General features: G+C 35.5%; 1 protein-coding gene across 1 annotated transcript in view; it reads left to right on the top strand.

Moving 5' to 3' along the window:
- Positions 1-25,247, top strand: part of LOC147834035 (cholinephosphotransferase 1-like) — a 67,447-nt gene extending 42,200 nt beyond the window's left edge. Inside the window, exons 2-4 of the mRNA XM_087280957.1 lie at positions 12,571-12,677; positions 24,390-24,546; positions 25,210-25,247. Of these exons, the coding sequence (XP_087137083.1) occupies positions 12,571-12,677; positions 24,390-24,546; positions 25,210-25,247 (302 nt within the window). The remainder of the gene's footprint in view (positions 1-12,570; positions 12,678-24,389; positions 24,547-25,209) is intronic.
- Positions 25,248-27,973: the final 2,726 nt, after the last annotated feature.

Here is a 27,973-nt window from a genome sequence, read left to right as displayed (position 1 = left end):
ATATGGGTGTAAAATACAGCTAATGCATGTGACAAACAGTAGCTCCACATTTAAAAACAGGAACAAAATAATTCACAATGCAATAACGTATAAAACCCATCATCATCCACCATGCACACTAACTATCCTCTTCAAGCAACCATCTTTTGATCGCTTTTTTGAATCTCCTTAAGTCTTTTATTTCCTTGATTGGTTTTGGTAATTAGTTCCACATGATTGCACTTGTATATAAAACATATTTCCCCCACTTAATTTCGAAATTTAAACAATTAAATGTTAAAATCCCAACCCCTAGTACTATATGAATGCTGTTGCATCACCATTTGAGAATAGTTCATCAAATAACCAGAAACCAGATTATTAAATATTTTACATATCATTCCAGGATTTAAAAAAAAAAACAGACTGTTTTACTAATAGTTAATATACCTAAATCTTTAAAAAAGTATTTGTTTAAATGTTCTCTATGAATTTTTTTAATTATTCATGATAATTTATTTTGTGCCTTTTGCAATTTGCTTTCCATGACTAGTTAACCCTACTTGCCAAGTTTACCTTATTAACATTAAGCTTTTAAATAGCACAATTTATTATATATAATGTACTGCTTGATCATGCCAAGGACACAATAAATGAGTTATTCCAACTTAATTATTATAAGTATTATGTTTAAAAACGTGTTGAAAAAATATTTTTCTATCTGTTAAACAGATCTTGAGAAATATTTGACATTGAAATATTTGACATTCAAAATATTTAATTGGGCTAATAATCTTGTCTTCACCTGCACATGAAATCCTGCTTTGATTGCTGTTTTCTAAAATAGTAAGTGTTGCTTTAGTAGACCCCGCAAATACCATATGTGATCAAATTCAGTCATTTTAGCTATAAGGTACATCAGCATAAAGCTAATCATTTAATAGCTTAGTACCTGTTTTAAGTGACCTGACAAAACATTTTTTAAGTAAATAAAATATATATATTTGTAAATAATGTTTACTAAAATAAATATTTTATTTTTATTAATTTATTAATTTATTTTTATTTAGTTATAATTTTTTATCTATTTAATTTAATTTAATTTAATTTTTGTTTTTTATTTTATTTTATTTTATTTTATTAAAACATTTATTCATTTTATTATTATTATTATGTATTTTTATATCAGGTTACATATGTTATGTGCTAGTCTTGCCTCAAGGCAAGACCCTCTAGTCGTATTAAAAAGCAAAATTAAATATTCATGAAAAATAATTGGGCAACAAAGAGCAGATCAAACACACATTAACAAACAAATACAGATGCTAGAACAAATTGAAATGAATGAATGAATAAATAAATAAATAAATGAATAAATAAATAAATAAATAAATAAAAGCCCATTTTATAAAATCTTAGCTAAGTTTAAAATGAAAACGTAAAACGTAAACGGTGGTTCATTCCACTGTGGCGACCCCTGATGAATAAAGGGACTAAGCCGAAAGAAAATGAATGAATAAAATGTAAAGATGAAAAACTAATTTAATTTCTTAAAAATAGTTAAAATATAATAAAAGTGTTCCTGACTATAAAATACAAAGCTAAGATTAAAACTCGCAAGCAGGTAAACAAAAATAAAAAAGATTTGTAAACATATAAATTAAATCTATTATTATTTTTACAATTATTATTATTATTATTATTATTATTATTATTGTTGTTGTTGTTGTTGTTGTTGTTGCTGTTATTATTATTATTAATATTATTGTTATTATAATCATCATCATCATCCTCATCCTCATCATTATTATTATTATTATTATTATTATTATTATTATTATTATTATTATTATTATTATTATCATTGTCATTTTTATTAATATTATTATTATTACAAAAGTGACAGTACCTGTAATAACAGGTCTAGTGTTAAAGACCCAATCTATTTGTCATCTTAAATAAAAAACACTAAAAATGAACTTAAGCAACAGTGAGAAGGAAAGAAAAAATAAAAGCGAGAAGCCAGTGCCTCGCGGGGGAGTTTTCCGCCACTGTTTTGTTCATGTCCTGGGGTTGTGCAATCTGTTTGTCTGTTTAATATATCAATTAAAAATCAGTGTTTTTCTGGCCAGGAGCGTTTCAACCAAATCTGCATACTTAATATGAGCCCTGCGGCGAATGCTAACACGCCGGCACATGCTTCAGACCCTCCAATGCCTCGCTATCAATTATTCAGCCTTACAAAGTTAGGCCGATTACCTTTGTACCTGTCCTGCTGCCTTGTCAATATTTACACAGCCTGGAAATACGAGTCCAAGCGAGGCAAGACACAGCTGCATTATTAATCATAAATGTGTCACATACGTTTTCGCTTGATTGTGTCCAAGTCTCTCATTTTGACTGACAGCCTCTTTGACGCCCCCGCTCTGGATCCGGGTGGCTCTCGGGCAGCTGTGAGGGCCTCAGGGTTTGCTTTTGAAGGTCACAGATGACCACTGACCATCCACACTCAAAAACGCAATAGCCAGAGAGTCAGAATGAGTGGGCTACAAGATCCAGCTTCCCTGTGGACTCAGGAAAAAACTACATTAGGAAACGAGTGTGTGTGTCTGTCTGTGAAGGTCACGATAGCAAGCCATCTTTCTCTGTCAGAGCAACAAACTATATCATTCCATCACATAATATTAGGTAGTTTATTTTCATTTATATTTAAAGTGAGCCCTAATATGTTTATTTTGTTTGTTTGTTTGTTTGTTTGTTTGTTTGTTTGTTTGTTTGTTTGTTTGCTTGGTTTAGTTTCTAGATATAATAAGGTTGAAATATATTTTTTAACTTTGAAGCCCAATTTAATATGTTTTTCAAAATGTGGATCTAAAGTATGCATTTTTTAAAATAAAAATTTAATTAAATTAAATTATATATTATATAATTATATAATATGGGCGATGCAAATGAGTAGAATTGATGAGAGTTCATCAATTCTGAACTCATTGTTGAAGGTAATAACTTAATTAAATACTTCATTACTTTAACTTAAATAAAGTAAGTTCACAGTACTCCTATAGATTTTCTTGTTTAACTCCAATGGTTTGTTGCAATCGGTATTCTCAGAAGGTTTGAGTTGCCTTAACTTATTGGTTTTACAGTACTCTATTGGTTTAAGTTATCTTAATTAATTGGGTTTTACTGTGCTCCAATTTTTTCATTTACTCAAATGGATTAAGTTTACAGTATCATTGGGATTTCTTTTTGAAGTTAAATGGTTTGTTGAAATCGGATTTCTAAAACAGTTTGAGTTACCTTAACCTTTTTGATTTTACAGGATGTGTGTGTGTGTATTTATGTATGTATGTATGTATGTATGTATTTATGTATGTATTTATATATATATATATATATATATATATATATATATATATATATATATATATATATATATATATATATATATATATATATATATATAGATGAGAAGTTGAAGTCAGAATTATTAGCCCCCCCTGATTTTTTTTTCATCAGACAATTTTTTTAACACATTTCTAAACATAATAGTTAGATATTTTCAAGACACTTCTATACAGCTCAAAGTGATATTTAAAGGCTTAAGTGGCTTCGTAAAGTTTACTAGGTAGGTTAGGGTAATTAGGCAAGTTATTGTATAATGATGATTTGTTCTGTAGAAAGTCGGAAAAAAGTAGCTTAAAGGAGTTAATAGTTTTGATCTTAAAATGGTGTTTAAAAAATTTTAAACTGCTTTTACTCTAGCCGAAATAAAACACATAAGACTTTTTAAAGAAAAAATAATTAGGTTAAGGTTAAGGTTAATTAAGGTTAATTAGGTTAACTAGCCAGGTTAGAGTAGTTAGGCATGTTATTGGTAAAGGATGATTTGTTCTGTAGACTACAGAGAAAAAAAATAGCTTAAAGGGGTAATAATTTTGCCCTTAAAATGGTGTTTAAAAAATTAAAAACTGCTTTTATTTTAGCTGGATTAAAACAAAATAAAAATATTATTAGACATACTGTGAAAATTTCCTTGCTGTGTTAAACATCATTTGAAAAATATTTTAAAAAGTAGAAAAAATATATAATAATTCTGACTTTAACTATATATATATATATATATATATATATATATATATATATATATATATATATATATATATATATATATATATATTCACCTTTTTTAAATGTTTCCCAACCAAATGATGTTTAACAAAGCAAGGAAATTTTCACAGTATGTCTAATAATATTTTTATTTTGTTTTAATCCAGCTAAAATAAAAGCAGTTTTTAATTTTTTAAACACCATTTTATGGGCAAAATGATTACCCCTTTAAGCTATTTTTTTTCTCTGTAGTCTACAGAACAAGTCATCCTTTACCAATAACATGCCTAACTACTCTAACCTGCCTAGTTAACCTAATTAACCTAGTTAAGCGTTTCAAACGTTTCAATGTACTTTAAGCTGTATAGAAGTGTCTTGAAAAATATCTAGTAAAAATTTTTGATGACAGTTTAATGTCATCATGGCAAAGATAAAATAAATCAGTTATTAGAAATGAGTTATTAAAACTATCATGTTTAGAAATGTGTTGATGAAATCTTCTCTCCATTAAACAGAAATTGGGGGGAAAAAAAGCAGTTTAATAATTCAGGGGGCTAATAATTCTGACTTGTGTATATATATATATATATATATATATATATATATATATATATATATATATATATATATATATATATATATATATATATATATGTAGGCCAAAATATTTGTATCAAAACTATATATATTGGTAGTTTTTCTTTTTTCGTATATACAGTATATGTGAAAATAATTTTGATCATATATTTTTCTCCCATATGGGAGACTTGCACCTGTACCTCTTTTCCTAATCGCTTTTAGTTCAGATTTCACACACAGACAAGTCTGCGAGCTGGCCTGCTGGGTGCTATTGTCACCACATATTACCTTTCTGCTCACTCGAGGACATTCGGATGTTGTGCTGTGTGTGCAAGCAAGCGTGTGTGCGTGTGTGTGTGTGGGTGGGTGGTGAGTTGTTGCCTACCTGCAGCTGACAGTGTTTTACCGTCTCGTATGAACATCGCCAGTCTATGCAACAAAAGTTGAACCCGAGCAAGGTTGCAGTGATGCGGGTGGGGGTATGGGATGTTGTCCTAGTTTCTAATAAGACGTGTGGTTTTTCATCCCAAAGAATCTGAGAACTAGTCTCCTTTGGGAAAAACCACATCCCCAAGGTGACAGAGCGATGTGGTCCCTTGTGGAAAACACACTCACACGCCGCTGTTGTAAGTAGAGCTCAGAGAAGTTTGCATGTTCGTGATGATGGATGCGTTTCGTTGTCAATCACAGCCTCGCATGTCGAAATCCGTCCCAGGGGACTGTGGACGGGATCTTAAGACGATCAACACAACAGATTGTTTTCCGATGCATAAATCATGTGCGTTATATCTCATTTAAGTGAATCGGAAATTGTGTGTGTGTGTGTGTGTGTGTGTGTGTGTGTGTGTGTGTGTGTGTGTGTGTGTGTATGAAAATGTGTGCGCTTATATGTGTATATTTATGTGTGAGTGAGATATATGTGCTAACTGCTTGCTTCGCTCCCCTGCTAGGAGCTAGCTTATGTCTGCATTCCATGTGCAGCCAGCAATTTCCCTGTAAACAGCAGCGCTGAAAACTAGCAATCTGGCACATGCTTTACATATTTGCACTTTGCAGTGACACCTTTGCGCTTTGGAAATTGTTTAATGTTTCGATTTGGAGATTGTTTTTGATACATTTAAAGTGGGCTTATATGTGTTTTGTCAGATAACTTAAATATGTTAGAAATAAATTAAATACTTTCTGTTTAAACTGCTTGTTTAAAATGAGCTGAAACAACACAATCTTTGAGTTTTTTGGGAGACAACTTACAGTTTTTCTCAGTCACTTTGGTGCATTTCTCACAACACTATTTACATTTGCCCAACAGGTAATGCATTTCTCAAAACAATTAGTCATTTGTGCACATCCTAGTAGCAGTTTCTCATTCCTTCCAACACATTGCAAATGCTTTTGGACATGCATCAATTGCTTTTATACAACTCTGTGCTATTTAGAACATTATCATTTGCGTATGTCATGTCAGTCAAAATTAACTAAACTTGTGAATGCTGAATAGTCATCCCATATAAAACTAATAGTCCTTGTTTCATTACTTGAGTCATTACATACAAAAATGTTGAACTAGTTGTCAAAATCTGTCTAGCAATTTTATAAAAAAAATTATAAATCTTTATTTTACTGAAAATGTCTTAAAAATTGAACAATTTGATGAATGATTTACAGACCTGTGTGTGTTGTAGGTTCAGTTTCAATATGTACTGCAATGTTGTCTTCAGTTGTGCCCAGCTCTACTCAAAGGACGTTTATGTTTGTTTTAAATAAGGGTGTATTTATTCTTTTGCACAATGCTGGGAATAAATTAGAATTGTATAGAGCAAATGCAGTAAAAAGTGAAACATACATATTCAGTGTCTTGTACTCAGATACCTCACTAAATGCAGTGATGTCTAACTTTACTGTAGTGTTCAAATGGCTGTGCAAATAGTATACAGTGCTGTCTTGAGCATTTTCAGCAAGTGTCACCAAAATCTGACTTTTTTTTGCATTGAAAAAATGTACAGAGTAAACTGTCATGATGAAAACATGACTAAGCCATTTGACTATCTTGTTCATAAACAATGGTGTCAGGACTTTTCATTTTGATGATACTGACACTTTGATTGACCATACCATACCAACACCAGTCTAACATACACTGCAAAAAATGTTTGGTCCCACAAAAATGATTTGTGTTGGGACAACATGAAAGAATTAAGTTAAATTATTAGTTTATACAAATTCAAGTGTATTGAGCATCAAATAATTAAGTTGTCCCAAAAAAGCCTCAAGAATTGTGTTTTTGCAGCTCATTTTAAATTAGTTAAATAATCACATTAAGTAAAACGCAGTGGCGCAGTAGGTAGTGCTATCGCCTGACAGCAAGAAGGTCACTGGTTCGAGCCTTGGCTGGGTCAGTTGGCATATTCGTGTGGAGTTTGTATTTTCTCACTGTGTTCATGTGGGTTTCCTCCGGGTGCTTCGGTTTCCCAAACAGTCCAAAGACATGCAGTAAGTGAATTAAGTAGGCTTAATTGTCCATATATGAGTGTGAATGAGTATGTATGAATGTTTCCCAGAGATGGGTTGCAGCTGGAAGGGCATCCGCAGCGTAATGCTGGATAAGATGGTGGTTCATTCCACTGTGGCGACCCTATATTAATAAAAGGACTAAGCCAAAAAGAAAATGAATGAATGAATAATCACATTAAGCATACTATTTGGTAACACTTTACTTGAAGGAGCACTGTAAAGAATGCAGGGTTCCACACAGTTCATTCATGTTGTCCTAACACAAATTAAGGTAACATAACACTTTTAACAAATTTATGTGGACTGAACATAAAAAAATTAAGCTGCCCCAATGAAATCTCAAGAATTGATGTGTTGTTTCACTTTATTTTATATAAGTAGTTTAAACGAGCAAAAAAAAAAAAAGTTTTGTTTACAATAAAAGTGAGGTGTTTACAATACTGTTATGATTTATTAGATACCTTTATGTTACCTTTATGTTTGCCAGAAAGAAATTGTATCCCTGCTTAAGGCAACTGTCATTAAGTGTCATCTGTTTAGTTATGTCAATTTCAATACAAATGTGACATTTTTAGAGATTTCTTTATGACAACTTGACAAACAAACCACAACATGTCAGTGTTTTGTCAAGACAACATAGCTTATTGTCATAAATCTGTCATAAACTTGATGTCATGAGAAAATAGAAATATTATGCAATAAATAAATTTGAGGCGAGGCAGTGGGTAGTGCTGTCGCCTCACAGCAAGAAGGTCGCTGGGTCGAACCTTGGCTCAGTTGGCATTTCTGTGTACAGTTTGCATGTTCTCCCTGTCTTCACGTGGGTTTCCTCTGGGTGCTCCGGTTTCCCCCACAGTCCAAAGACATGTGGTACAGGTGATTTGGGTAGGCTAAATTGTCCGTAGTGTATGAGTGTGTGTGTGGATGTTTCCCAGAGATGGGTTGCAGCTGGAAGGGCATCCGCTGCGTAAAAACTTGCTGGATAAGTTGGCGGTTCATTCCGCTGTGGCGACCCCAGATTAATAAAGGGACTAAGCCAAGAAGGAAATGAATGAATGAATGAATGAATGAATGAATGAATGAATGAATGAATGAATGAATTTGATCACTTTTCTTCAATAGAAAAAAAAAACATTTTCAGTAAACGTGCCAATGCACTGTCAATGTTAATGTTCAACTTAATGTTCTAATACATTAAGTCTAACATAAATATGCACAAATTAGGATTTATATTGGATATTTGACAAATTACAGTAAATTAAGTCTACTATATTCAGTACACTTTACTTCAATGAGGTGTTCATAAGACTGTCATGACAAATTTATAATCATGCAATGCCCCGGTTGCATGAAGGAAATATTATGCATGCTTAAGGCAACTGCCATTAAGTGTCACTCACTTAGTCATGTTATTTAAAATGCAAAAGGGCCCTTGTTTGAGATGTCTTTGTTATGACAACATGACATAAACAAACCACAATATGTCTTTGTCAAGACAACATAACCATAGTCATATATCTGTCATAAGCTTGATGTCATGAGACCATACACTTATTGTGTCATGAATATTTTTCACATGCACATTTTAGTGTCTGTATAGGATATCACACAAATCATATTGCAATAAGCATACCATATTCAATAACACTTTACATTGAGGTGTTCATAAGACAATCATGCCACCTTTATAATCATGTCATGGCACTGTTGCATGAAGGGAATTGTATACATGCTTAAGGCAACTGTCATTAAGGTTGCTTCTGAAACCGCATACTTCTATACTATATAGTATGCTAAAATCAGTATGTGAGCTTGTACTGTATGTCTGAATTCATAGAATTTGAAAATCAGTATGTAAGAAGTATCCGCATGACTTACTACTTCCGGTGAGATTCTGAAGTGCGCATCCCATGCACGCTGCTCTATCCCATGATGCCCCACAACAGAATTCATGAATGGGAGTAAAGCAACGCAACTGATGCAGGTAGGTCACGTGCCATGACAAAATGGTGCGCATGCCAATGTGTCAATCACTCAGTTATGCCATTTTGGTAACATTTTAGAATAACTATCCTTTTATAGCCAGTTAATAGGTCATTAATAAACTGTTAGTTATTAGTAAATTTATTAGTTAAGTGTTAGTTATTAGCTTATGTATGTTATTGGGACGTTATTCTAAAGTTGCAACTATTTCTCGTTTACTAACAGTTAATAAATAAAGAATAGTTGCAACTAGAATAACGTCCCAATTACATATATAAACTATTAACTCATACTTAACAACAACTAACAGCTTGATCATGATTTATTAATATTTTTTTTTAAGGTATAGTTATACATCATAAAATACATTAACAAGTCTTGTTAAGAACTAAGTTAGGAACTTGTTAACTAACCGCTTGTAAGTTATCTATTGGCCATATAGAAGGCACAGTTTTACATAATTAACAAACTATTAACTTTTATTAAACAAGTCATTTCTAACTCATTAACTAAGTTTATTAATGGATTATTAACTAGTTATAAAGGATTTTTATTCTTAAGTGCCAATCTAATTCTGATCACTTTTTTCAATGCAACCAATTTAAAGTATTATTAAAAATGTTGTGTAAGTGTCTATATTCTGTCAAATAGTTTTATAACAGTGTCATTAAGATTAAATGACATTAAATGTGTGCCACTGTTGTTGTCAAGAAAGTTATTAATGATGCTGTTGTGAAAATCATGATCCATTTATAGTAGTCTTTTAACAATCATGACAGATTTATTACTAGTTATTATGTTTTGGTAATGTCAATTTGTCACGACAAAGACATGTTATGATGTATTATTATGTCAAGTTGTCAAAACAAAGAAATCTCTCTCAAACAACATTACCTTTTTATTAAAATTGACATAACTGAGCAGAGGATACCTGATGAAAATGACAGTTTATTTATATCCACCTGAAGAAAACTTTTTATTTATTTTTTTTTTTTGCTGTTGTTTTTTGTGTGATTTCCTACATTCTTTGCGTTTAAAAAAAACTCTACAATTTAGAGTTTTAACATTTTGTTTTTATTTTTAATTTTACAGCATGTCCACTGTTGTGGACATGCTGTAAAATGCTATAAAAACATGCAGGACCATTTTAGTTCGAAATGACTGCCAAACTCAGACAACAAAACTCTACAGGATATGACTGTAAAGAGATATTAATCAAACATTAATGTAACAATAACAAAACAAAAGGCATTTTTTCCTTTTGTATTGAAATTCCTGGAACAAGTTTGTCTGAACGAGAGCCGAACTAAAAAATAATAAATAAATAAATAAATAAATAAAGAAGTGATGTAAATCCAAAACAAAATCAACATAAAAATGGTTTAAAACTTATTGTCATTCTCTAATTGTCTCTAATTCTCTAATTGTCTCATTTTCAGACTTTTAAGTCAGAGTCTTCCTCAACAATCTTATGAATAATCCTTTCTGCTTCAGTTCTGCCCTTTACAACATGCAGTCAATAAGTACATTAGGATGGTCCTGGTGTCCACTGTAGTGGACATTTAAAAAAGGATGATATTTTGAACCACAAACAATTTAACAGGATGTCCTTTGCACAGTACAATAGGACTTGACAATGTAGCTAAAAAAATCCATAGAAAATTCATGAAACACAAGGTTCACTACAGAGGACACAAGTCAATGGGCAGGGTCTCAGGAGCACAAATACAAACAAACCGGGTTGATGAATGTGCTTAACAATTGCTAAAAACCACAAACAACAAGAATAAGTCAAAGGGAAAAACTAGTAAAAAAAAAAGAAAAAAAAGTAATGAAATTAAATTAGTAAATAATACTAATTTAATTTACTTTAAAAAAGTAAATAATAATAAAAAAAAAACTTTTACAAACTTAAAAGCCAGTAAAAATTTGAAATAAAACCCAGTTCATGTGTTGAAGTCTTTGTCAAACAGGAAAGTTTAATGACAATTGTCATAAGCATGTGTGAAATCTCATTTATATTCATGACATGTGTCGTGTGTCATGTCATAATTACAAAGGTTTCACGGCTGTCTCATAAACACCATCTTCAATATTACCCTAAAAGTGTTACCCTATATTCTTTATATGATTGAATCAACTTGATTTACACTCTAGTAATATTTGATCAAATATAAACAGCCTGTTAACGTAATAATTGGACATTTCCAGTTTTAAGAGAGATATTGCACTATATTCAGATGGAAAATTCACTTTTCTGCCCAATTTCATCATCAAGTTTTGACAGCAGAATGTGAGATGGCTATTATGAGCAATAGCTGCCTTCTGGATGATAAGAAATGTAATCTTTATTCTGTTCCACTGAAATGCCAGTATGCCAGTAACATTTTGCAATAAAGTTTGGTCAGTTAACATTTATTAGATATCATGAAATCTACTTAGATAATGTCTGAAGTCTGCATACATGAATATGAACAGTGTTGTAATTCAGTTGTAGGCACAAGGCTGTGGCTAATCACTGTCATGTCAAAATTCTTTATGTGTCACATTTGTGTTGTTATAATCACGCACAGAAAATACAACAAAATACTTTACATGTTATGTATTATGACAAGTACTGACAAACACAATTGAAAACACATGCATATTTATAAAAAGAGCAAACACAGTTAACTAAATCAGGCACAGGTCAAACTAATTGGAAACTAAGGGTTTGTTTACATGGCAACAGTCTTATTATGCATTATGCTTGCTGTTATGCATGCCAGACTTGTAGTTGGTGATGTCACTCAGTGTCTTTGACTCTTTAACACAGTCCTAAAGTGAGCTGTAAAGTGCATACTTTATTTTACTTTATAAGTGCATGTCAATATTTTCACAAAATCACAGAAATAGTTAAGCAGAGGGGATGGCAGTATTGAAAATGTTAAGAAATCAAATTATAAATTAAAAGACCATTATGGCAATGAAAAAAATTAAAAACAACTTTTATATAATGAAGGTTTTGATGTTGGATGTGGAACACACCCTTATTTCTGAAAGTGCAAGGTAAAACGCCAACCCAGGCTCATTCTGAAAACGTAGCCTTATATACATTTTTAGAGAGCACCAAATATATCCTAGGAGCGACGTTTTTTTTGCAGTTTTTGTTTTCGGGAATCCACCAGAGGCCACTGTGTACGCTTTTTAGATCTCAAATTTCTCTCATGAGTGCCATTCACGTCTGCTGTTATCACGTAATCCCACCAGAGGTCGCTGTCGACTTACTGACAGACTGACTGACTGATCGACAGACCCACTCTCCTCCTTCTCTAAACCCTACCAATTGTTCTGATTGACCTGCTCACCCTTTTCAATTTTTACCACATTCTCACCCTGTTATTTACTTGTTTATTTTATGTTTTTAAGGGATTCTGTTTTTGTCTTACCTGCTTTCTGGATTCGTTCTTCACTGGACTCGAATCCTGTCGCCGTGGTCAACTCCTCTCTGCGTCTCAAGTCCACCAACATGCATGGTAAGCTAATGGAACAAACTGGTAACAGTGGAAAAGCCATCAATATGGAGGTAATCAGTCAGCTGGAAGGCATGAAAAGGAACAGCATCATACCACCCCTTATCATTCATTTTAAAAGTGAAATGCAGCCATACATACTAGGGATGGGAAGATTAACCGATATGTATCGATACGCGGTTATGCGCGTTCACGATGCGAGTGCATCGGTTGAGCAGCAGAGGATGAATGAAATTTTGGAAGCAAATCGAGATGCATCGGTTTTTGCGAGATGCATCGATTTTTCCGAGATACAGCTTATATTTTTAATATAGAATGTATTTTTTATTTATTAACAAGTGTTGTCAACCTGTTTTTGGCGCATAATTTAATCGACCTACATAAAGTAAGCCTTAGCAACGGATTTGCGGATGTGCACACACTACAACTCAGTGTATCAGGTGTGCGGATGAAGCTAGTGGTGCGCCCTCAGAAAGCGCGAAAAGCAAAACAAACATTTTATTCCCCACTGAGTTTTAAATCTAAAGTATGGCCAGCAACATTATGGATTTAAGGATGGACGACATGACAGGACAGATGCAATTTGCAAAATGTGCCGCCCATCTGTAAATACGCGGGCAGTATGACTATATCTCACTTGAAGCGGCGCCACGGTGTTGTTGTGGAAGCATCTTCCAGTGTTTCTGCATCCCCGGCTTTCGCACTGCTTCAACCAGCTCCAAAAGTGGTGAGAAAAGCATTGCAAGTTTTTTTTTTTTTCCATGCGCAACAGTTCTGCTCGCTCTACGCCAATAACGAATGCTATTGCATTGTTCATCTGCAAAGATATTCAGCCTAGTGTCACGGAGAACGAAGGTTTTAAACACCTCCTCCTGTTAATTTTTATTTAATTATAATAATAATAATATTAATAATAATAATGATAAAAATAATTGGGTGTCACGGTGGCACAGTGGGTAGTTTGACCACCTCACAGCAAGAAGATTGCTGGTTTGTTATATTTTTATTAGCCTGTTGTTTACAGTGACAGTGATGTTTCAAAGCAGCATAACACTGCTAGTTCACAACCTTAAGTTTTGAATATTCAGTGGCAAAATATATCTTTGTAAAACTTGTTTTCATAGTTGAAAAGTTAAATCACAATTCTTGTTGTGCAATGCTAATTTTATTTATGTTGAAAGAGTGCAAATATATACATATTTTTTTAATATATATTGCACTTATACATTCTGTTTATCTTGAAAATACTTAAATAATATGTGCTATATGTTCTAAAATGGCCCTCTACTGTAAACTGACACTCTGGCTCTGAGAGAAAAGCCAGTTTGTAAAAAAAAGTCTTGGTTTTGCTTGGTTTATAAATAATCAAACTCATTCAATGGCACAGCATCCTCTTTTACATAATCTCATAAACTTGATTTAATTAGTTAGTGCTGAAATATCGCATCGTATCGTGATATGGGTGTGAATCGTATCGTGTTGCATCGCAATATGTCACAAATGTATCGCTAATATATCGGATCGTATTCTTTGTATCGAGATGCGTATCGGATCGGCATTATAGCTTAGATGCCCAACCCTAATACATACCACTGGCTATATAATTCGCAATCTCCAGAAACGTATATAAAGAAGTTAAAATAGAAATAGTTAAGCAGAGGAAATGGCAGTATTGTTTTCATTCATTCATTCATTCATTCATTCATTCATTTTACTTTGGCTTAGTCCCTTTTTTTTATAAGGAATTGTCACAGTGAAATGAACCGCCTACTTATCCTGCATATGTTTTACACAACAGATGCCCTTTTAGCTGCAACCAAGTACGGAGAAACATCCATACACACTCATTCACACACTGACACTACGGCCAATTTAGTTAATTCAATTCACCTATACCGCATGTGTTTGGACTGTGGGGGAAATCAGAGCACATGCAAACTCCACACAGAAATGTCAATTGGCTCAGCCAGGACGCAAACCAATGACCTTCTTAAGCCTGATTTATACTTCATGAGTGCCATTCACATCTGCTGTCATCACGTAATCCCACCAGAGGTCGCTGACCCCGACAGATCCTTCTCTAAACCCTACCAATTGTTCTGATTGACCTGCCCACCCTTTTCAATTTTTACCACAATCTCACCCTGTTATTTACTGTTTGGGATTCTGTTTTTGTCTTACCTGCTTTCTGGAATCGTTCTCCACTGGACTCGAATCCTGTCGCCGTGGTCAACTCCTCTCTGCGTCTCAAATCCACCAAAATGCATGGCGAGCTAATGGGACAAACTGGTAACAGTGGGAAAGCCATCAATATGGAGGTAATCAGTCAGCTGGAAAGCATGAAAAGGAAGAGAATCATACCACCCCTTATCATTCATTTTAAAAGTGAAATGCAGCCATACATACCACTGGCCACATAATTCGCAATCTCCAGAAACGTATATAGGGCCACGTTTTCAGAATGAGCCTATGTTGTAAAACACACCATATTTTTGTTGACTTAAAAAAAGACATAATATATACATATAGTTATATAGTAAAAATAGTTACATTTTCTTGAAATCATGCTAATCACATCTTGATTAGAAAATGCTAAGTGTTGCATCTATATTATAATAGCATAGACTAATATATCTATTTGCTGTTGATTTATTTTTTTTTTTTACTTATACAATTTTAAATATTAGAATTGAACATGCAGAAATTACATATAATAATGGGTATATGTTTTTTCGCGGTACCTAATGCATTAGCTAATTGTATCAAAGCCTAATCGTGACGTTTTATCATGGCAAGTTTATTTCCCATATGACTTTCTCACGTCAGTGAAGAAAAAGCGAAGCAGGCCATAAACAGGTGTTTGCTCATTCCAACCTCTATCTATTTTTATATCATCATGAAGATTTCAAATAAATCTTTAATATTTAATCTACATTTGGATGGTCCTGAGATAGACCATCTGTCTCCCCTCCACTGCTCCTCCCGTAAGGGAACACACACACACACACTCGAAAGTTTCAGCATCTGATACAAACAAGAAACACAAACTCCTTCCAACATGTGCAAGGGAGAACAGACTCAAACTGTGCCACTAACATCTGAATGATACTTTCACACACAAACAAGCACAGGCAACAGAGAGAAGACAAAAATGTACAGTTGTTTTGCGAGGCTGCGTCCGTGGAGGCGTCGTTTAATATTTCATTCAAACACAAACTGTGGCCCCTTCATGTGCCTGATAGTTTCCCCTCATCAAGGTCGGGGGATGGAGGATGACACACTTAATCACTCTGTGATGTATGAGTGTACCGCCTGGTGTTACTACACCTGAGCGTGCTACATAAATCCTTATTAGCAACTTATGAAATAACCATACACCATATGTTTATCTTCATGTTTCTGTGGCCTGAAAATTATGGGCATGAAAATACTTCTTACGCTTTCTGGCTATATGTTGGCTCTATGAATGCAAGCACTGGCAACATAAAAGATTCCCAAAGGAAGGCTAAGTCACAAATGAGATCTCAAATGTTTGTCCTAGATAGTAATGAGACTAAGCTGAGAGCCTATCGAGATCTGTGTTTTTTCTCCTGAGAACAAGGCCCAGAAATCTCACTTGGATCTATGATAGGTCACTAACCTAAAAATAGGTCACAGGTGACTTCAGATAGGCTTGCAGACAGCAGTGAAAAGCAAATGCTGATTGTACATTGCAGCAATTAATAAATGAGTAATTAGGAGAGCAAACTGCAATTGCAGTGTTATTTGATGTTTAAAGCCAAGGATTTTTAAGAGAAAAATCTTGGTAACACTTTATTTTGATGCTCCTCTATACTATAAGTAACTTTGCAACTGAATTTCATAGTTACATTTACATTTACATTTAGTCATTTAGCAGACGCTTTTATCCAAAGCGACTTACAAATGAGGACAATGAAGCAACTTACACAACTATAAGAGCAACAATGAATAAGTGCTATAGGCAAGTTTCAGGTCTGTAAAGTCTAAGGAGGAAAGTATTAGTACTTTTTTTTTTTTTGGGTACAGTTAGTGTGATATCCAGAGAGGCAATTGCATATTAGGAAGTGAAGTGGTGGAGACTAAATAGTTTAGTTTTTAGTCGTTTCTTGAAAATAGTGAATGACTCTGCTGTTCTGATGCAGTTAGGCAGTTCAATCCACCAACTGGGCAGATTAAATGCAAGAGTTCGGGAAAGTGATTTCTTCCCTCTTTGGGATGGAACCACGAGGCGACGTTCATTCACAGAACGCAAGTTTCTGGAGGGCACATAGATCTGCAGAAGTGAGAGCAGGTAAGAAGGAGCAAGGCCAGAAGTCGCTTTATAGGCAAACATCAGAGCTTTGAATTTGATGCGAGCAGCAACTGGCAGCCAGTGCAAACGGACTAGCAGCGGAGTGACATGTGCTCGTTTAGGTTCATTGAAGACCACTCGTGCTGCTGCATTCTGGAGCAGTTGTAGAGGCTTGATAGAGTTAGCTGGAAGCCCAGCTAGTAGAGAGTTGCAGTAATCCAGTTTGGAGAGAACAAGAGCTTGAACAAGGAGTTGAGCTGCATGTTCAGATAAGAAGGGTCGGATCTTTCTGATGTTATAGAGTGCGAATCTGCACGATCGAGCAGTTCTAGAAATGTGGTCAGAGAAGTTTAGTTGGTCATCAATCGTTACTCCAAGGCTTTTCACCATTTTGGATGCAGTAATGGTTGCCCCATCCATCTGGATTGAAAAGTTATGGTATAGAGTCGGGTTGGCAGAAACTACAAGCATTTCCGTTTTTGCGAGGTTCAGCTGAAGATGATGATCTTTCATCCAGTGTGAAATATCCAACAGGCAGGCTGAGATGCGAGCTGGAACGGAGGGATCATCAGGATGAAAAGAGAGGTATAGCTGGGTATCATCAGCATAGCAGTGGTAGGAGAATCCATGTCTCTGGATGACTGGTCCTAGAGATGACGTGTAGATGGAGAAGAGAAGTGGCCCAAGAACAGAGCCTTGAGGTACCCCAGTGTTTAGATGCTGTAGGTTGGACACCTCTCCCCTCCAAGACACCCTGAATGACCTATCAGAGAGGTAAGATCTGAACCATTGTATAACAGTGCCCGCAACGCCCAGTGACTCAAGCGTAGATAGCAGGATCTGGTGGTTGACAGTGTCAAAAGCAGCTGACAAGTCCAGCAAAATGAGGACTGATGATTTAGAGTCTGCTTTAGCCAGTCTGAGATCCTCCACGACCGAGAGCAGGGCAGTCTCAGTTGAGTGGCCTTTCTTAAAGCCGTTAATTAGAATATCTTACTCTATTCTAATTAATTCTAATTAATTCTAATTCTAATTAATTGTAATTATTCTAATTAATTATTCTAATTCTAATTAATCTTAGTTAATTAGAATAGAGTGGATGAAACATCCACACATATATATATATATATATATATATATATATATATATATATATATATATATATATATATATATATATATTTTTTTTTTTTTTTTTTTTTTAAGGGAAAGTACACTTGATTTTCAAAGTACTGATGCATATACTAGTATGTTTACTAATGCTTGTATATACCAAAACAATGTAATATTGTATTATAAATAAAAACTTCTCATACACTAGTAATCATAGGGATAGTCTACACTATAACTAGTGATAACGTAATTGTGAACTGTCATTACTTTAGTATATAGTCTAACTATATGTAATCCAATGGTCCAGTACCACCCAACCCGCTCTGAATCAGCAACTCTCCACATGGGATTCGGTTGTTCTAACAAGGAGGCTAAAGACCATGGCTAGCGTTTGTCTCTTGACCACCCTTTTCGGGTTCAGAAGAGTGAGGTTTACCTGCACAGCACTTCACTAGCTGGCTTCTGTTACATTCAACCTCCTTAACCTGACTCCCACTCGGGTCACGACACCAATGTAACCCACCGGTCCTACACCAACCAACCTGCTTTGAGCTGGGATCGAACTGAGGATTCTCTGGATGGGAGTCGGTTTCTTTAACAATGAGGCTAAAGATCATGGCCTTTAGCGTCTGTCTCTAGAGCACCTTTTTAGGTTCACAGAAGTATGGTTTAACCACACAGCACCTCGCTAGCTTGCCTTTGTTACACTCACCCCCCTGAACCTCACTCCCATCTGGGTCACAGCACCAATGTAACCCACCAGTCCTACACCACCCAACCCACTCCAAGCTAGGATCAAACTAGCGATTCTCCGCATGGGAGCCTATTGCTGTAACATGGAGGCTGAAGGCCATGGACTCTAGCATCTTTCGCTAGAGCAGCGTTTCGGGTTCAGAGGATGAGGTTTACCTGCACAGCACTTCACTAACTGGCCTCTGTTACATATAAGCTTAATCTGACCTAATAATAAGATTCAGTGAGTTGTTAACTGTTTCCATTTTGTGCGATCACTTTGATTTACAGTTAAGAATTGCTTTATGGAAAGAATTAAGACCAAAATCCCAATATATGGAAAACTATTATATTTTTATAGTGCAGACTAACTCTGACCAGATTATTTGTTTCAGGGAGTTCTTATCTAGAGACTCACTCTGACAAGTTCAACTGAATCAGTGAGTCATTAGCTGTAGACTCACTTTGAACAGATCATTTGTATCAGCTGGTCTTTATCTAGAAACTCACACTGAACCAACTCAGACTCCTTCTGAAAATGTACCACTATACATATTTCTAGAGAGCACCAAATATGGCCCAGGAGCTAAGTTTTTTTTTCTTTTCTTTTTTTTGCGAATCCACATTTTTTTTAGATTTCAAATTTGCCATTCACAAATTCAGTGCCATTCACACCTGCTGTTCTCACACAAATCCACCAGAGGCTGCTGTCGACTGACTGAGCAATAGACTGACCCACCCTCCTCCTTCCCTTAACCCAATCAATAGTGTTTTCAAGCACTGATTAACCTGATCACCCCCTTCCCTAAACCCAACTGACAGTTTTAAAAAAGCAATACAGAAAAAGAAAAGCGCTCGTCTGATTTTTACCATGTTTTCAGATTTCAGGCTTTCTGGAACCGTTCTTCACCGAACTCAAACCCTGTTGTCATGGTCAACTTCTCTTTGTGTTTTAAGTCTGCCGACGTACATAGTGAGCTAACCAGACAAACTGGTAACAGCAGGAAAACCATCCATACGGAAGTATGGTCAGCTGATATAGGGTGAAAAGGAGCGGCATGATACCAACCCATAGTGTTCATTTTAAAGATGAAATGCAGCTATACGTATCTCAGGCTACATAATTTGCGATCTTCAGAATTTTTTTCAGAATGAGCCTATGTAGCTCTGAACAGATTATTTGAATCAGCGAGACTTTACGAAACACTCTGACAAGTGAAATTGAATCAGTGAGTAGTTACCTATAGACTCACTCTGAACAGATCAATGGAATCAGTGAGTCGTTAACTGTAGACTCACTCCGAACAGATAGTATGAACCAATGAGTCATTACATGCAGACTCACTCTGAATGGATCATTTGAGTCAATAAGCTTTTGTCCTATGAACAGATCCAATAAGATCTACCCATTTTGTTTATACAGGTGATCTGCTAAATATCTACTAAATATTCCAGCGACTGGTAGTTAATAGATACATTTTTTTTTTAACTTTAATTTTTGGAGTTTGGTCGTTTCTGAGATGTTTTTGTTGTTGTTTTCCTCCCGCATAATTCAACCACTCTGGAGTCTGAGATCTGTAGTGAAGAACATCTGAAGTAATGGTGATGAGCAGCTGGGGTTCAATTGGCCTTTAAATATGAATATGGTTTTAAATAAGAAAGCACCCTGCTTGACAAAATACAGCCATACATGAAAATGAGAGGGGAAAAAAAAACAGCCTCTCGTTTTCTTCATAATTAAAACCTCTCTTAGGACTTCCACGCGGCACTGTCCTATTTCCAAACATACAAAAAACCCTCTTGTTTCCGTTTGTGTGTCAGCACAAATCTGCATCATTCTTCTTAAAAAGCCGTTTACTGTCTCCCCGAGTGACCCGTCTACCCTTTCAAACAGAGCCTGACCAACAACAGGGACTTTCCGCAATGCCACGTAGCCATAACTCGATCTGAAATGCCATCTGCCCACTCTCTCTTTGTTCCGTCCTTCCCTCCTGTTTTCCCTCTTTCAGATGTGGCACGTGTTCTCAGCAGCATATGTCAATGTGCGTATAGCCGCTGCTGTTTAAAAAAAGAGTCATGTGCATATATTCATTTTCTGCCAGTCCGTCACCTCATGTAGAAAAAGTTGCATCATCGTGGGCCAGAACACTGCATTATTGAACAAGGGATGGTGGCAGAAGCAGAACTTTGAATGAAAGATTCACTGGAAGTGGAGCAAACAATAAGAAGCCCTAAAAGATCTGTGTAATTAATTTGGATGTGACTCAGAGAGTGAGAGAGATGCACATTTGACTGTAGAGTGTCATTGAATGAATCATAATAAACAGCTGATAAATGTTATTTGTTAAGCTCATCAAATGTGACTCAGCATCAGAACAATCCTTCTTTCTCGGATAATAGGCAGATATGAGGAACTGCGATTAGCAGACAAGAACTTTCATTCTCACTTTCTCCTAGTAAATCTTTGTTAAAATACACCATACCTCTTTTTTTGGTAGTTTTTTTATTGATACTGCACCAAAGCTATTTTCTTTACGAGAAAAACATGTGACTCTCTGTAAAGTTTGTTGCTAGCATGTTTGTAAGCTAATGGACTTTACGTAACATTCAAAACTAAATTGAGATTGGCAAAATATCTATTTATTTATGTTTTTATTGGTTTTCCAAATGGAAAGTACAAAATTAGGATTATAATTTGAAAATAATCAACTTTTGAGGTGGAAATTATGATTGATTGATTGATTGATTGATTGATTGATTGATTGATTGATTGATTAATTGTCTAGCAACTTATAATGTCATTAATATCCAGGAAGCTAAACACAGCCCAGGCTTATTCTGAAAACATTACCCCTACATACATTTCTGAAGAGCACCAAATAGTTTTCGAGTTTTGGTTTTCGCGAATCCACTGTGTACGCTTTTTGAGATGTCAAATTTCTATTACTAGTGCCATTCGCACCTGCTATTCTCGCATAAATCCTGCTGTCGACTGATTTACTGACTGAATTAGAGGACGACGGACTAAACCCAATCAATAGTGTTTTCAAAAGCCCCGATTGACCCAGACCACCCACTTTCCTAAACCCAACCAACAATGTTTTGAAAAGCAATCCAAAAAATGTGAAACCCCTGATTTTTACTACTTTTTCAGATTTTACCACATTCTCACCCTGTTATTTACTTCTATATTTTATTTTTTTGGCTTTTTTTTTTATCTTACCTGCTTTCTAGAACTGTTCTTATCCAGACTCAAACCCTGTCGTTGTGGTCAATTCCTCTCTGCATCTCAAGTCCACCGACAAATGCGGCAAACCATTGAACAAACTGATAACAGTGGTAATGTCATCTAGCAGTCAGCTGCTAGCACAAAAAGGAACGGCGTCATACCTCCTCGTAGCATTCGTTTTAAAGACAAAATGCAACCATAAGTACCTCTGGCTACACAAGTTGCGATCTCCAGAAATGTACTGTATATAGGGTTGTTGGCTAAATGTTGACTAAATATGTGCAACACACCTCACTTTTGAATTGATGCCGATTGAAATAGAAGTGACTATTTGACTATTTCTGTATAGTGCATTTTACATGCATCATACAGTATCAGTTTCACATGAAATAAATGGATGGATGAAAGAACAAGAAATTGACAATAGATAAATAGATAGATTTCCCAGAGATGAGTTGCGGCTGGAATGGCATCCGTTGTGTAAAAAACTTGCTGGATAAGTTGGCGGTTCATTCTTAGTCATTTCTTGACTAAGCTGACAAGAAAATGAATGAATGAATGAATTAATAGATAGAATGACAGAATTGTGAGCTACATTTGAGGACTCATGGTTAGCAAGTGAACAATGTATTGATGGATGGATGGATGGATGGATGGATGGATGGATGGATGGATGGATGGAAATATAATTTAGGTGTTCAGCACCCATGTTAAAAAAGACAGACAGATAAACAGATACAATAGATTCACAAATGGATGGATGGATGGATGGATGGATGGATGGATGGATGGATGGATGGATGGATGGATGGATGGACGGATGGGTTGATGTTTGGGTGGATGAGTGGGTGGGTTGGGTGGATAAAAATCAAATTTAATTGTCCACCATCCATTGTATGGATGCATGGATGGATGAATGACAAATAATGGATGTATGGATGGCTGACTGGCTGGCTGGCTGCCTGGCTGGATGGATGAATGAGTGGATGGATGTGTGAATGGATGGGGTGAATGGATGGACGGATGAATAGATGGAAATTATATAATTGTCTAGCATCTACAGTATGATAAAAAGACAGATGGATGGATAGACATACAATAAATGGATGACAAATGAATGATGGAATGATGGATGGATGGATGGATGGATGGATGGATGGATGGATGGATGGATGGATGGATGGATGGATGGATGGATGGATGGATGGATAAATTGATGGATGGGTAAATGGATATAAAATATTTAATTGCCCAGACAGACAGACAGACAGGCAGACGGACGGACGGACGGACGGACGGATGGATGGATGGATAGATAGATAGATATATTATCTTACTGCCCACTCTGTGGAAGCGAGTGCATACACATGGCAGGTTCTCCTCCTTAGAGTATTTCATTTCAGTGACTAACAAAATGTTTTGTATCTTGATGTGTCTGTTGGAAATCTCCTGAGACTGCGGAGCTATTTCTCCATAAACAAGTATATAGGCAAATAAACAGCAATAATGCCGTTTCACAGCAGTGTCACTGCTCGCTGTGCCTACCAAACAGAAGACTGCAGGAAAAATCATGGCTTGGTGCCCTGCAGTTTGAGAATTTGCAGCCTGTTAATTTGGCCAAATTGTTTTTTCTTTAGAGAAAGGTCACTGAAAGGTCACCAGAGAGTTTTCGCAGCAGTGCCAAAGAAAGCTCATGATGATTCTGCTACTTGCTGATTTGCTTTGTTTATTTTTAAGATTACGACGCTATGCTGACTGCAATACGAATGAAAGATGGTATTAAAAAACAGCCAGTATGCGATAGTAAGACATTTAGCAGTATGTATGACCACTTGGGTATATTTTATTTTTCCAAATGCAAGCTGCTAAAGAGAAATAATGATTAAAAAAATCTACTATAGTTTTCTAGTGTACGCTGCTAATTTAATTGACATTTTTTTACCAATAAAGATAACATAAAAAAGCATTTATCTGCAGATATTAATATGGCAATATTAATAACAATATTCAGTAACACTTTACAATAATAGTACATGAATAAAGACGTAATAATATGTAAACTCAACATTACCTTAAATTAATGATAAGTTAATGCATGAGCTAATAATAAACTAACTTTAACTACAACATGATTCACAAGAAATTATATCAAGAATTCATTCATATTAACACATCATTATTCATGGACTCTTATTGTAAAGTGTTACCCAATGTTCTGTTTCAGTCTGAAATTAATTACAATATTAACTCAGTGCAAACATCTAGTTCATAGAAGTTAGACATGATCAATGTCTGTGTACCAGTTTTTATTTATATCTACCCTTTTTAGGTTCCAGGTTGGTCCTTCTATCTCAGCACCTTAGGACTCTTCATCTACTCATCTACCAATCACTGGATGCAAGAGATGGAAAACAGGCCAGACGGACCAATACAAGCTCAGCTCTTGGGGGAGATCACTGATCATGGCTCATATGCTGTTTCTGAAGGTAAGAAACTACCAAATAATCTTTCGTTAAATAGATTGGACCAGTTTTCTGCAGTGTTTTTAATATAACAACAGTAATAATATTGTTTATATTTAATCTCTAAGTATATTTCAGTAGGAAGTCCTTGTCCAGTCCCTATTTATTATTTTTTACTCACTCTTCACTTGTTTAAAACCTATTTGACATTGTTTTGCTTTTTTCTGTTGAACACAAAGAAGATATTTAGAAAAATGCCTGTTAATAGTTCCCATTGACTTCCAGAGAATTATTTTTAAAAAGCAACCAACATTCTTCAAAATATCTACTTTTAGTGTTTAACAGAAGAAAGAAATTCTAATATGAATAAAGGTTTAAAACCACCCTAATACAGGTAATAAAGCTTTAAGACCTCATGAGAAGAACAAATGATGGGGCAATTTTCATTATTGGATGGATTATCCCTTATACCTCCCTTGTATTTCACTGAATGCGCTTATAATGTTGTGAGTAAACAATTCGTTTGACTATTTGCTCCAACGCATAAATAGAACAGCCAACAAAGCACAGATATTTGCACCCCAGAAGTCAGGTGGAGGCAGACAAAATGCATATTTGACATCTGAGACATAGCCTGGAGGGTAGCGCTTGTGTTCCATTGTTTTGCACTGTGACACTTATGTGCAGGCGACCCGCTTAAAAATCGGGCTTGTGACATTTTCTGATCTCAACCCCTCCCACTCCTTTTCCTGATGCTTCCTTTCTCCACTCCCACTGTTTGAATAAATTGGCAAAAACACAGAATTAAAATGGTATATCCAGTTATACAGCGGTGAAAATAAGTATTGAACACGTTATGTTTTTGTGGGAATAATATTTTTAAAGCAGCTGTTGACATGGAATTGAACCAGATTTTGGTAAAAACCCAAACAATACAAACATTTAAAAAATCTGAAAAATGTGTTGTGTAATAACAATGAAATAACACTAGGAGAAAGTACTAAACTACTGAAACACATTTAACTCTTTATTTGTTATGGCGGCTTAAATACGCTTCTTTTATGGAGAATGAAGTATGAATTGCTCAGATGTGATTTTCCATCACAGACTTTAAAAAATCTTGAGTGTAAAAATCTTGATGGTTCTGTGGTACTTGTCTATCAAATCTGATCTTTTATTTGTATTTTCTGTTGGATTCAGGTCAGGTGATTGGCTGGGATACAGCTTGATTTTATTTCTCTTAAAGCATTTGAGTTTCCTTGGCTGTGTTTTGGATTATTAGCTATGTTTTCATCCAAAAATGTGAATGAACTTTATGCTCAAAACTGGATTATTGCATAAAAGACAGCAGCGTTTCCATCCAACGAGTCAAAGCGAGCAAAATCGCCACTTCCTGATTAACTGGCGCCAAACATCAACAGTAAAAACGGAATTTGCTGCAGTAGGAAAAGCTGCGTCAATCTTTTCTTTCTATAAATATATATATATAATTTAATCATTATCATTGAACAATATAATTATATTTTATATTGTTGTATACCAGTTGACGGCTCACAACCAGTTTGTCCGGTAAGCTCGTCATTTTACATCGCCAGAGCGGAGGCCTGGAGAAGGAGGAGCTGGCCGCGGTGATGACCGGCTTCGAGTCCTGGGAAGAGAGGTTTCCAGAAATCAGGTAAGACAAAAAACAGAATCCAAAAAATAAAGCGAACAAGTTTGTAACGGGGCAAGAATGTTGTGAAATCCGAATACTCGGTCAAAATCGAACAAGACTTTTCTTTTTCTGGACGGCTTTTTTAAATCGTCGCTTGGGTTTAGGAGGAGGAGGGGGGCTGGGTCGGCCGATTGGACGGCCGCCCAGTCAATCGTTCGGTCATTTAGTCAGACGGTCGCTCAACAGCAGCCTTTTTAAGCAAGAACAGCGCAGGCGCGAATGGCGCGCACTCGCGGGAGGTGTTCGAGACGTAAAAAATCGAGCACAGCAGCCTCTCGAGTATGTATACGTACGATGCGATGATGTCACTAGTTGTCAAAGCCCTCAAATTTCATAAGTTTGACGTGTTTCCCCCCTTACACGCAACTTTGTAAAGCATCTGCTGCATGTTGGTGTGTTAGAATCCTTGCTTTAGAATGCTTTTAGAATGCATAGCCATACTGTAGAATGCTTAGTTAAAGCAAATTAGATGAATGGGATCATGCATGTTGATTAAGGGAGTTGCTCACCGCATGCACCGTACTACACACTTTGCCTTCTATAAGCAACAAGAACAAACGCCCGACATCACTGACGGTGTCCGTATCCCTCAAAGCTGTTTAGAATTAAACATTTAGAGATGGTGTGACACAACGGGTACTTATGTGTGCCTTTGATGCACCCCTTGATACTTCTTACGTTCTTGTTGCAGCACCAGTGGCACCGGAATTAGGCACTGAAATTCATATGCTGATTCAGTCCGATGCATACCGGTTACAGAGGTACCAGTGCTTTAATGGTCGCCTAGCAATCTACGAACCGCCACCTTTCTCCCAGTCCCTGGTAAAATTGTTGAACATTGATCAGTCTATATTGATAAAAAGGTTGGGGACCACTTTGTTACAAAATATGCAAGCACATTACATTAACGGACACATTACAGCCACTTAATTACAACAGACATACTGTAGCTGCTCAAATGCATGTTAATGTAAATCTGCCATTCGCATGACAATTAAATGAATTTAGACATGTAGTGTAAATGCAGTCAAGACAATCTACTGAGTTTAAAGTAAACATCATCAAGCAAAGGGATTATTACATGAAAGTATGTATATTTTTATAGTTAATGTGTTAATGCATTAATTTCCATTAAATGGCAAGTAAACAGTTCATGTGTTGTTTTTCTTTCAATCTTTTTTGTTATATAAAAGACACTAGACAGGTAGATTAACACACCGGTGCTCTTCATCTCCCTCACACTTTTCTTCTTCACAACAATAATTACTCTTTCCCATTATTCTCTCATCACACATTGCAAGCTATAGTGTTATTCCCATTTGTAAATGGCTTACTTTGAATAAAAGCATATTCTAATGTACATATGTTAATGCAATATTTAAAAATAACAACAACAACAACAACAACAAATAATATATATAAATAAACTCTCACTGCCTACTGTGCTGTCACCATTGAACATCCAGCATTGCATCTGACTGCGTTACAGTAAATTGACCTTCCCTGACAAACAACAACTCTACCCATAATTTGCTGTTTGCGATTGAGCATGTACAAGAAACATGTTGACAGCGAACGCATTTTACATCATGTTCCAGTCAAATCTGTGTGGGATGTCAGGAAATTTCAGGGTGAAAAGTTTAGATCCAGTAGATCAGCATCTGAAGTCTACAGCAAGTCAAAATTACCTGCAGCAAGCACCATCATCATTTACACTAAGGCACGGATAGCATTTTC

Source organism: Danio rerio, chromosome 14 (genome assembly GCF_052040795.2).
Source record: "Danio rerio strain M-AB ecotype USA chromosome 14, GRCz13ab, whole genome shotgun sequence".
Taxonomy (NCBI): domain Eukaryota; kingdom Metazoa; phylum Chordata; class Actinopteri; order Cypriniformes; family Danionidae; genus Danio; species Danio rerio.
The sequence above is the reverse complement of the archived record's forward strand: the minus strand, read 5'-3'. Positions and strand labels throughout refer to the sequence as shown.